General features: G+C 43.3%; 2 protein-coding genes across 2 annotated transcripts in view; both read right to left on the bottom strand.

Annotated features, from left to right (window-relative positions):
- LOC139640424 (serine/threonine-protein kinase MARK1-like) overlaps positions 1–11,484 on the bottom strand; it is a gene marked incomplete at its 3' end in the record, with an annotated part of 17,924 nt that extends 6,440 nt beyond the window's left edge. Inside the window, exons 1-6 of the mRNA XM_071514619.1 lie at positions 11,373–11,484; positions 10,999–11,118; positions 8,784–8,883; positions 8,217–8,329; positions 7,620–7,767; positions 5,086–5,231 (exon numbers count right to left, since the gene is read on the bottom strand). Coding sequence (XP_071370720.1) covers positions 5,086–5,231; positions 7,620–7,767; positions 8,217–8,329; positions 8,784–8,883; positions 10,999–11,070 — 579 coding nt within the window. The remainder of the gene's footprint in view (positions 1–5,085; positions 5,232–7,619; positions 7,768–8,216; positions 8,330–8,783; positions 8,884–10,998; positions 11,119–11,372) is intronic.
- LOC139640425 (nucleolar protein 3-like) lies at positions 9,166–9,942 on the bottom strand (the record flags this gene model as incomplete). Its single annotated transcript, XM_071514621.1, has 2 exons — positions 9,166–9,237; positions 9,883–9,942. Coding segments are annotated over 2 exons (132 nt in total), but the record flags the coding sequence as incomplete, so codon positions are not given.
- Positions 11,485–12,500: the final 1,016 nt, after the last annotated feature.

Genomic DNA, 12,500 nt, shown 5'->3' with positions numbered 1-12,500 from the left:
GCTTCAGTTCTCTGGACATGAAACTCTGAGCTGAACGCCGTCAGTTTCCAGCGTGTTGAAGCGTGACCAAAGACTCCATTCACAGGTTTGTATAAACACATAATATATATAAGAAGAAGCTTTATGTATACAAGTGATAGCATAACTGTAGCTGTTAGATCTGGTTAATATTATAATATATTATAGAACTCCAAGCATTCCAACTTCATTCTCAGAAACTAAATTTGAGTTTGGATTTCTCGTCTCATGACACCGAGCAGTCAGGCTGGCTGAGTGATGTCAGAGGGGAAGTGAAGGAGAGACTGGATCACATGACCCGTGAAGCTCAGTCAGCAGTGTGGGTGTTGTGCCAAAACCTGCGTCCCCCCCAAAAAAAAAGTGTTTCCCCGGTTTGTGTCGTCGTTTTGTCCTCGGTGTGTTCTGTTGTTTTGCTGCAGAGGGAAACCAGAGGAATGAACTTTACTAAGAGAGCAGAGAGCATCACAACCTGCTGGACGCTTCATGTAGTTTGAGACGATGACATCACAACGAGTCTGGGGCCGGATTCACAAAACCCTCTTAAGAAAAAAAAAGCTTCTCAAATGCCATTTTTTTCTTAACTTTATTCTTAAGAAAAAAAAATAGGAAAAAATGCTATTCTCAAAAACAGTTCTTATATATTTTCTTAACTTTCTTCTTATGTTTCTTCCTGAGAACAAATTTAGGAATAAATGGTATTCTTGAAATGAAAGTTGTCAAATTTGTTGTTGATTTTTTTCTTAACTTTCAGACGGCCCTTCACCTGTCTTAAAACTCCTACAGTGAAAAGGTAAGCCTCTAATATCATATATTTAAACACATTTTAGACAAGTAGGTTATAGTTCAAAGTCTTCATAGGTTCCCCTACACCTAACATTAAGATGAACATTTATTGTAAAGCTTTATTTGGTGTAGGGCCAGGTAGGCCTCTGTCTCATGTCTGTTGGAAATAAGCTGCAAATTTTACAGTTAACAGCAACCAATGTTTCAATCTTTGCTCTAGTTGCTCTAAATAGGTTTTTCCCCAATTGTTTTGTAGATGGAAGCACTTTGGGTTGCCTCCTAGCCTGTCTCCTAGCCTCCTAGCCTTGTCTCCTAGCCTCCTAGCCTTGTCTCCTAGCCTCCTAGCCCTGTCTCCTAGCCTCCTAGCCTTGTCTCCTAGCCTCTTAGCCTTGTCTCCTAGCCTCAATGGCAGTAAGCCTAAAGTTTATTAACCAGAATTAATTCAGGCCCTATTTTGAGAAGTTCTTAAGTAGGAAAATTAAGGAAATTCGTAAGAAATGAGACTGTTACTAAGAAAATATTGAGGAATTGCACTTAAGAGCCTTCTTAAGAACTTCCTAAAATTTCCTCTTATGTCATTTCATAAGATCTGTCTTAAGAACATATTGGTGAATCTGGACCCTGATCTGCTCATCATGTGGAGCAGTTAGAGTGTTTTACTTTCACTCTTTGTATTCATGTGAAATGTTTTCAAAGCGTCAAAAAAGAAAACTGAAATTATTCTCTTCTTTTCTTCTCTGGTGGGAAACCGCCGGGGGAAACAAACCGCCGGGGGAAACAAACCGCCGGGGGAAACAAACCGCCGGGGGAAACAAACCGCCGGGGGAAACAAACCGCCGGGGGAAACACATTTACTTTGGGGAAACAGATTTAGTCGCAGCACCTGCTGGTTCTCCACAGACCGGCCGGCGCTGAGTCAGCAGCCCGGCCGCCGCTCTGCTGCCAGCAACACAACACAGATCTGTGGTTCTCAACCTTTTTCATATCAAGGACCTTAATCCAGTCCACAGTAGAGCCACAGACCCCCATTTGATGAGATTTTGTCTCTCTGACCCAAATCTGAGAATATTTTTATTGTCAGATCTGATTTTGTCCAGAACTCCATGACTGTCTGTGTTGTAGGAAGAGAGATAACAGAGAAACTATGATCACAACAGTCATCCTGTTACATTCTCTAACTGTGTTCACTTGTAAATGAAATAATGGAGAAGTTTAGCAATTCATCAATTTGCTGGGGACCCCCTGGAACCCCCTCAAGGACCCCTGGTGGTCCCCGGACCCCACGTTGAGAACCACTGATGAGACAGATGTTCCTCAGCAGAACTCAGAACTTTTGGAGTTATCCTGCTGACAGACAGACAGGCAGAGAGAGAGAGAGAGACAGAGAGAGAGACAGAGAGAGACAGACAGAGAGAGAGAGACAGACAGACAGAGAGAGAGAGACAGAGAGAGAGACAGAGAGAGACAGACAGAGAGAGAGAGAGACAGACAGAGAGAGAGAGACAGAGAGACAGACAGAGAGAGAGAGAGAGACAGACAGACAGACAGAGAGAGAGAGAGAGAGACAGACAGAGAGACAGAGAGAGAGACAGAGAGAGACAGACAGAGAGAGAGAGAGACAGACAAATTGGTGACAAATTGGATCCTAACAATTTCAGAGGCATTTGTGTGAGCAGTAACCTGGGGAAGTTATTCAGTAGATTTTAAACAATCGAATCCTAACCTTCCTTAACGAACACAATGTCCTGAGCAAAGGTCAAATTGGATTTCTCCCAAATCATCGTACTACGGACCATATTTACACCCTGCACACTCTAATCAATACACATGTAAACCAAACCAAAAATGGAAAACTTTTTGCATGCTTTATTGACTTCAAAAAAGCATTTGATTCTATTTGGCATGAGGGATTATATTACAAACTTTTACAAAGTGGTGTAGGGGGTAAAGTATATGATGTAATAAAATCAATGTATTCGAAAAACAAATGCGGAATAAAAATTGGCGAAAAACGTACAGAGTTCTTCACCCAAAGAAGAGGAGTTCGGCAGGGTTGTAGCATGAGTCCAACATTATTTAACATTTATATTAATGAACTAGCAGTGCAGCTGGAACAATCTGCAGCTCCCGGACTCAGTCTACAAGATAAGGAAATCAGATTCCTGCTCTATGCAGACGACCTGGTGCTGCTGTCACCCACTGCACAGGGCCTACAGCAGCACCTGGACCTGCTGGAGAACTACTGCCAGACCTGGGCCCTGGCAGTAAACCTGAAAAAGACCAACATCATGGTCTTTCAAAAGAAGCCCAGATGTCAGGAACACAGATACCAGTTCAGTCTAGGCAGCACCGTCTTAGAGCACACCATGCAGTATACTTACCTCGGTCTAGTCATTACTGCATCAGGTAATTTCAACATGGCAGTGAATGCATTAAAGGACAAAGCTCGCAGAGCTCTATATGCAATACATAAAAAATTTTACAATAATGATATCCCAATTCCTATTTGGTGTAAAATTTTTGATAGTGTAATTCAGCCCATTGCGCTGTATGGAAGTGAGGTATGGGGTCCACTCAGTCACCATAGCTACACTAGATGGGACAAGCATCCGACTGAAACCTTACATGCTGAATTCTGTCGATTGATCCTGAAAATTCAAAGGAAAACACCAACTAATGCATGTAGGGCAGAATTAGGCAGATACCCACTAATAATTCACGTCCAAAAAAGATCCCTAAAATTCTGGATGCATTTAAAATCAAGTCCCGAAGAGTCACTTCAATTCAAAGCTCTCAAAACCCAAGAACTGAACCCTGAAAAGAGTCCTCTAAGTCAGCTGGTACTGAGACTAACTAACACACTAACAAATACCAACACAAACTGTCCTCAGACCAGCACAGCTCTTAAAAACATAAAAGTCAATCAAATAATCAAAGATTACAAGAACGACTATTTGAAACATTGGGACACTGAAACTAAAACTCAAAGTAAATTAGAATGTTATCGGACCCTAAAAAGTGAATATGAATTGGAGGAATATCTCTTGACTGTCAGAGATAAAAAGCAGAGACAGATCCTGACCAGGTACAGGCTTAGTGACCACAGTCTGGCTGTAGAGAGGGGAAGGCATAAGAAAACCTGGCTCCCAAGAGAAGAAAGACTCTGTGGTCACTGCAGGACAGGTGAGGTCGAGACAGAGCTGCACTTTCTTCTTCACTGTAAAAAATATGAAGCTATAAGGAAGACATATTTTGACCTATTTAAAAATGTTGTTTCTGAATTTGATCAACTACCTGAAAATCATCAGTTACAGTTAGTTCTAGGTGATGGAAAGACTGCAAACATAGCAGCAAAATATGTGTTGAGTTGCCACAGCCTGAGGGACAGCAGCTGACTGTCCTCTGAAGACTCTGTCCATATGTTCTACTGATGCTCAGACAGACAGACAGACAGAGAGACAGACAGACAGAGAGACAGACAGACAGAGAGACAGACAGACAAAGAGACAGACAGACAAAGAGACAGACAGACGGACAAACAGACAGACAGACGGACAAACAGACAGACAGAGAGACAGACAGACAGACAGACAGAGAGACAGACAGACAGAGAGACAGACAGACAGAGAGACAGACAGAGAGACAGACAGACAGAGAGAGAGACAGAGAGACAGACAGAGAGACAGTTCTATTAAGACTCTGTCCATATACAGTACTTCTTGTTGTTCTTCTGTTCTATTGTTCTGTTCATCTGTTATTTCATGCTATGATGGATTTCTGTAATGTCTGTTCTATGAGACAAATGTATATTCTACCTTTCTTTCCTTTTTATGGATGAGCACTATCAGTGCACATTTGCTTTGGCAATATTGTTACACAACTGTCATGCCAATAAAGCTTATTGAATTGAATTGAATTGAATTGAGTGAGATAAAGAGAGAGAGAATGAGAATGAGAGAGACAGAGGGAGAGAAAGAGAGATAAAGAGAGAGAGACAGAGAGAGAAAGAGATAGAGAGAGAGAGACAGAGAGAGATAAAGTTAGAGAGAGAGACAGAAAGAGAGAGAGTGAGAGATAAAGAGAGAGAGAATGAGAGTGAGAGAGACAGAGGGAGAGAAAGAGAGAGATAAAGAGAGAGAGAGAGAGATAAAGAGAGAGAGAGATAAAGAGTGAGAGAGAGACAGAGAGAGATGAAGAGAGAGAGAGAGAGAATGAGAGAGAGAGAGACCAAGAGAGATAAAGAGAGATAAAGTTAGATAGAGAGAGAGCCAGTCCTCCTCTCACCCCTGAGCCTGTGGCGGACTTCCTGTGGTCCTGGGCTCCCGCGGGCGAGGCCGGCGAGTCGCCCGGCTCCTCCTTCCTCTCGCCCTCCACGCTGTTGGCATGGCAACGCTTGGTGTAGGACACGGCCGGGGGGACGGAGGGCGCCACTGAGACACAGAGGACAGGGAGGAGCCAATCAGATTCACAAAACACTCTTAAGAAAAAAAATCTTCTCAAGTGCCATTTTTTTCTTAACTTTAGTCTGAAGAAAAAAAATAGGAAAAGATGCTATTCTCAAAAACAGTTCTTATATATTTTCTTAACTTTCTTCTTATGTTTCTTCCTAAGAAAAAACTGACATTGAAATTGAATTGAAATTTTTTTTTTTTTGTAATTCAAATTTTTCTTGTTTCAACCTGTCCGGTACATGGCAGTGCAGTTATTCATTCCTTTGTGGTTTACATTACAAATGAAAATTCCAAATGGCATACATCTAAAAAAAAAAAAATAGAAAGCAACTAAACAAGTAAATAAATGAACAGGAAGGGAATCCGTACGTACGGCATATTATAAGTTTGTCAATTTAAAATAGTTCCAGAAATCGACCCAAGATGTTGCCTCTTTCCTCTTTGCACTGTTCATCTTATCAAGCCCTGACTCACATGAGGCTGTTCTGTATCGGCCCATTCTCCTGACTCTGGCATTTTTGGTGTTTTCCAATATCAAAGTATTATTTTGGTGGCAGTAGTGGTCCCTACCATAATTATAGAAAATTCCGCATTTGATAGTCTTTGTATTTGCGTTCTATCCGCTAATAAACATAACCTTGGAGATGTTGGTAATACTCTTCCGAGCCAATTACTCAAACGTTCCAAAACTTTCCTCCTAAACAGCTGGATATTTTGGCATTCCCAAATACAGTGTGACAGTGTGTCTGTCTCCCTCTGACATTTCCAACACACATTATCCAGTAGAGTCCAGTAGAATCAGTGTATTATCTTTTATTGGGTGAATTTCCCTTTCACCTCTCTTACATGTTTCCCATTGTTAGACAATATTTCTAACCATTCCTCCTTTGTCCAAATACGCCCCAAATCTTTTCCTCATATTTTTTTCTTAACTTTAAGACGGCCCTTCGTACACCCCTTTGGTGTAGGGCCAGGTAGGCCTCTGTCTCATGTCTGTTGGAAATAAGCTGCAGATTTTACAGTTACCAACAGCAACCAATGTTTCAATCTTTGCTCTAGTTGCTCTAAATAGGTTTTTCCCCAATTGTTTTGTAGATGGAAGCACTTTGGGTTGCCTCCTAGCCTTGTCTCCTAGCCTCCTAGCCTTGTCTCCTCGCCTCCTAGCCTTGTCTCCTCACCTCCTAGCCTTGTCTCCTCGCCTCCTAGCCTTGTCTCCTCGCCTCCTAGCCTTGTCTCCTCGCCTCCTAGCCTTGTCTCCTCGCCTCCTAGCCTTGTCTCCTCGCCTCCTAGCCTTGTCTCCTCACCTCCTAGCCTTGTCTCCTAGCCTCCTAGCCTTGTCTCCTCGCCTCCTAGCCTTGTCTCCTCGCCTCCTAGCCTTGTCTCCTCACCTCCTAGCCTTGTCTCCTAGCCTCCTAGCCTTGTCTCCTCGCCTCCTAGCCTTGTCTCCTCGCCTCCTAGCCTTGTCTCCTAGCCTCGTCTCCTAGCCTCCTAGCCTCAATGGCAGTAAGCCTAAAGTTTATTAACCAGAATTAATTCAGTCCCTATTTTGAGAAGTTCTTAAGTTGGAAAATTAAAAGAAACTATTGAGGAATTGCACTTAAGAGCCTTCTTAAGAACTTCCTAAAATTTCCTCTCATGTCATTTCTTCAGATCTATCTTAAGAACACATTGGTGGATCCGGCCCCAGCTTTGACCTGGATCAACATAACTTAACCTCTCTGAACCAACCGGCCTGAAGCTGGACACAGCTGTGAGCCAATCAGAGCCAAGACACATCTGCCCACCTCACCATACCATGAGGTTCTGCCTTCTGAACTGAATGAGTGAATGAATGAGTGAGTGAGAGAATGAATTAATTAATGAATGAGTGAATGAATGAATGAGTGAATGAGTGAATGAATGAATGAATGAATGAGTGAATGAACCAATGAGTGAATGAATGAATGAGTGAGTGAATGAATGAGTGAATGAACGAGTGAATGAATGAATGAATGAATCAATGAGTGAATGAATGAATGAGTGAGTGAATGAATGAGTGAATGAATCAATGAGTGACTGAATGAATGAGTGAATGAACGAGTGAATGAATGAATGAATGAATCAATGAGTGAATGAATGAATGAGTGAGTGAATGAATGAGTGAATGAACGAGTGAATGAATGAATGAATGAATCAATGAGTGAATGAATGAATGAGTGAGTGAATGAATGAGTGAATGAACCAATGACTGAATGAATGAGTGAATGAATGAATGAGTGAATGAACCAATGAGTGAATGAATGAGTGAATGAATGAATGAATGAATGACTGAATGAATGAATGAGTGATGTTTGATTTCCTTCCTGAAGCCGCGGGACAGGAACTCACCGTGGTCGCTGAAGCGGCGCTGCTTCTGATTGGCCGACACGCTGCGTGTGACCTTGGCGGGGGATTGGCTGGAGCTGTTGTTGAGGTCGCTGCTGGGCCGCGACCTTTGACCCAGGTGACCGCTGGACAGAGACTCACTGCCTTCAAACTGGTGGAGGGAGGGAGACACATGGCATTATGGGTAGAAGACTGGTGACTGAACTGGGAGAAGAAACACCTGCTGGGTTTACTGAGCCGTGTGTGTTTGTGTGTGTGTGTGTGTGTGTTAGTTTCATTTATTATCCTTTCGGAAATTCTCTTTGTGTGTGTGTGAGAGAGTGTGAGTGAGTGAGTGAGTGAGTGAGTGAGTGAGTGAGAGTGTGAGTGTGTGTGTGTGTGTGTGTGTGTGTGTGTGTGTGTGTGTGTGACAGAGTGTGAGTGAGTGTGAGTGTGTGTGTGTGTGTGTGTGTGTGTGTGTGACAGAGTGTGAGTGAGTGTGAGTGAGTGTGAGTGTGAGTGTGAGTGTGAGTGTGAGTGTGAGTGTGAGTGTGAGTGTGTGTGTGTGTGTGTGTGTGTGTGTGTGTGTGTGTGTGTGTGTGTGTGTGTGTGTGTGTGTACCTCAGCCTGCCTCCTCCCCAGCAGCAGGTAGGTTGCCGTCACCTCGTTGTACTTCTGCCCCTCCAGCGCCTCGCTCACCTCCTCCTGAGGGAAGCCCATCGTCACCATCAGCTCTGATTGGTCGAGAGACACACACACACACACACACACACACACACACACACACACACACACACACACACAGACTCAGGTCTCATTGGTCCAGAAACACACCGTCACAGCTGATATGGTCTCTGTGCAATCTGATTGGTCAAACAAGTCCAAATTCTGTCTAATTAATGATCAGCTTATTAAATATTGATCAGTATATTTTTGATGTGTAGTTGAATGCAGTAATGTTAGCAAACAGCTTATAGCAGGTTATAAAATAATGTAATAATAATAAACTTTATGTATGTCACTTTTCAAAATGCAGTTTCAAAACACAAAATGAAGGATAAAAAACATAAAACCAATAGGAAAGTCAATAAAACAAGAAATATAGAAGCAGGGCAGAGTGTGTGTGTGTGTGTGTGTGTGTGTGTGTGTGTGTGTGTGTGTGTGTCTGTGTGTGTGTGTGTGTCGGACCGATGCGTTTGCCGTCCCTGAAGTCTGGTTCTGGTTCTGAATACGGTTTCATCTCTTCGTCTTCGGAGCCGACGTTCATCCAGCGATCCTTCATGATTTGCTGAGAAACAGAAGAGAGAGAAGAGAGAGAAGAGAGAGAAGAGAGAGAAGAGAGAGAAGAGAGAGAAGAGACAGGAGAGAAGAGACAGAAGAGAGAGAAGAGACAGAGGAGAGAGAGAAGAGACAGAAGAGAGAGAACAGAGAGAAGGGAGAGAAGAGACAGAAGAGACAGAAGAGAGAGAAGGGAGAGAAGAGAGAGAAGAGACAGAAGAGAGAGAAGAGACAGAGCAGCGTTCAACTCATCAGACATCAAAGACAGTAGAGACAGTGGAGCTGCAGGTTGAGGTTCTAATGCAGGCTGAGGTTCTAATGCAGGTTGAGGTTCTAATGCAGGTTGAGGTTCTAACGCTGCAGGCTGAAGTTCTAATGCAGGTTGAGGTTCTAATGCAGGCTGAGGTTCTAATGCAGGCTGAGGTTCTAACGCTGCAGGTTGAGGTTCTAATGCAGGTTGAGGTTCTAATGCAGGCTGAGGTTCTAATGCAGGTTGAGGTTCTAATGCAGGTTGAGGTTCTAATGCAGGTTGAGGTTCTAACGCTGCAGGTTGAGGTTCTAATGCAGGCTGAGGTTCTAATGCAGGTTGAGGTTCTAATGCAGGTTGAGGTTCTAACGCTGCAGGTTGAGGTTCTAATGCAGGCTGAAGTTCTAATGCAGGTTGAGGTTTTAATGCAGGCTGAGGTTCTAATGCAGGCTGAGGTTCTAATGCAGGTTGAGGTTCTAACGCTGCAGGCTGAAGTTCTAATGCAGGTTGAGGTTCTAATGCAGGCTGAGGTTCTAATGCAGGCTGAGGTTCTAACGCAGGTTGAGGTTCTAATGCAGGCTGAGGTTCTAATGCAGGTTGAGGTTCTAATGCAGGTTGAGGTTCTAATGCAGGTTGAGGTTCTAACGCTGCAGGTTGAGGTTCTAATGCAGGCTGAGGTTCTAATGCAGGTTGAGGTTCTAATGCAGGTTGAGGTTCTAACGCTGCAGGTTGAGGTTCTAATGCAGGCTGAAGTTCTAATGCAGGTTGAGGTTCTAATGCAGGCTGAGGTTCTAATGCAGGCTGAGGTTCTAATGCAGGTTGAGGTTCTAACGCTGCAGGCTGAAGTTCTAATGCAGGCTGAGGTTCTAATGCAGGCTGAGGTTCTAATGCAGGCTGAGGTTCTAACGCTGCAGGTTGAGGTTCTAATGCAGGTTGAGGTTCTAATGCAGGCTGAGGTTCTAATGCAGGTTGAGGTTCTAATGCAGGTTGAGGTTCTAACGCTGCAGGTTGAGGTTCTAATGCAGGCTGAGGTTCTAATGCAGGTTGAGGTTCTAATGCAGGTTGAGGTTCTAACGCTGCAGGCTGAAGTTCTAATGCAGGCTGAGGTTCTAATGCAGGCTGAGGTTCTAACGCTGCAGGTTGAGGTTCTAATGCAGGTTGAGGTTCTAATGCAGGCTGAGGTTCTAATGCAGGTTGAGGTTCTAATGCAGGTTGAGGTTCTAACGCTGCAGGTTGAGGTTCTAATGCAGGTTGAGGTTCTAATGCAGGTTGAGGTTCTAACGCTGCAGGTTGAGGTTCTAATGCAGGCTGAGGTTCTAATGCAGGTTGAGGTTCTAATGCAGGTTGAGGTTCTAACGCTGCAGGTTGAGGTTCTAATGCAGGCTGAAGTTCTAATGCAGGTTGAGGTTCTAATGCAGGCTGAGGTTCTAATGCAGGCTGAGGTTCTAACGCTGCAGGTTGAGGTTCTAATGCAGGTTGAGGTTCTAATGCAGGTTGAGGTTCTAACGCTGCAGGTTGAGGTTCTAATGCAGGCTGAGGTTCTAATGCAGGCTGAGGTTCTAATGCAGGTTGAGGTTCTAACGCTGCAGGTTGAGGTTCTAATGCAGGCTGAAGTTCTAATGCAGGTTGAGGTTCTAATGCAGGCTGAGGTTCTAATGCAGGCTGAGGTTCTAACGCTGCAGGTTGAGGTTCTAATGCAGGTTGAGGTTCTAATGCAGGCTGAGGTTCTAATGCAGGCTGAGGTTCTAATGCAGGTTGAGGTTCTAATGCAGGTTGAGGTTCTAACGCTGCAGGCTGAGGTTCTAATGCAGGCTGAGGTTCTAATGCAGGCTGAGGTTCTAATGCAGGTTGAGGTTCTAATGCAGGTTGAGGTTCTACCTGCAGACTGCCTCGTTTCCCTGGGTTGAGCACCAGCAGCTTCTTCAGCAGGTTCTCACAGTCCGTCGACATGTAGAAGGGAATCCGGTACTTTCCTCTGAGAACACGCTCTCTCAGCTCCTACACACACACACACACACACACACACACACACACACACACACACACACACACACACACACACACACACACACACACACACACACACAGAGAGAGAGTGAGATATCTGTCTCAGCTATAATCATGTTCAGATTGTTTTGTATATATGTGTGTAAATATGTACAAATGTATTTATATACTGTATGTAAACATGTATGTGAACACACACACACACACACACACACACACACACACTCACACTCACACACACTCACCTTGAGGTTCTGTCCGTCAAAGGGCAGCGAGCCGCTGACCAGTGTGTAGAGGATCACTCCCAGACTCCAGACGTCCACCTCCGGACCGTCGTACTTCTTCCCCTGCAGGGTCACAGGACTACATTACCCAGCAGCCCACTGGCTCCACAGCACACACCGACACGCCCGCTGCCTTCAGGCGCGGTCGGGAATATTGTAACTATGACTTCATTTCACACGAACGAGCCGACAAAGCGGTGAACAGGACTGGAACGCATCATCATGACTAGATAAGATAATGGATCAGAAGCCAAATCAACACCTGATGGGAAAAGTGATGCGTTTTATTAAAAGTATTGTTTGGCATTCAATGGAAATATTTAATGCTGTTGTATGATGAATTGTCACATACTGTATATAAAACAGCAGCTTTTGGATAATAAATTAAAACACTTTTCTCTTCATTCAGCCGCTTTGTGCTGCTGGATTCTGCAGTAAATCAGTTTGGTTTTTTTTACATGTTTTTTTGTATGTTTTGTGATGTAAAGAGCACACATGACCCCTGGTGTCAACATCAGGAATTACATGTTGAATTATGTTGTGTACCGGTTTTATAACATGACACATAATTCTGCTGTCTGAACTGATAACAAGCTAATTTTATTATTGTTTTATTATTATGATATTGATTAGTTTAGTTTTATTTTTTGCACAATTTAAAAAATACACAAATGACAAAGATAACAAATAAAACATGGATACATGGACAACGATACATGGGGAAAAGCAGTTACAAAATAGCAGTTAAATGATCTTTTAAGCATCTTTTGTAACATTTTATAGAGGAACAGTTTTTTGCCAAGTGGGAAAAGCCATTCCATAATTTGGTTCTGCTCAATCTGATGGAAAACTGAACTCTGCAAGTGAGACGTTTAGGAGGATGAAGAGATGTCAACCTAAATAAACCTTTTGAATCTGTTTCAGAGGCTTGGATGAGCTTTCCTCCTCAGATCAGATGATAAGACATAAAATCAGATTTCACTTTATTGATCAACAGGGAATTCAGGTGTGTTAAGCTAATAAGAATCATACAGGAAAGGAAATATAAACAAATGTAGAAGTGTAGAAGTGTAGAAGTGTAGAAGTGTA

Source organism: Centroberyx affinis, unplaced genomic scaffold (assembly GCF_046629955.1).
Source record: "Centroberyx affinis isolate AG114_WGS23_722 - 3 ecotype Tasmania unplaced genomic scaffold, CSIRO-AGI_Caff_v1 ptg009426l_1, whole genome shotgun sequence".
Classification (NCBI taxonomy): Eukaryota; Metazoa; Chordata; class Actinopteri; order Beryciformes; family Berycidae; genus Centroberyx; species Centroberyx affinis.
The sequence above is the reverse complement of the archived record's forward strand: the minus strand, read 5'-3'. Positions and strand labels throughout refer to the sequence as shown.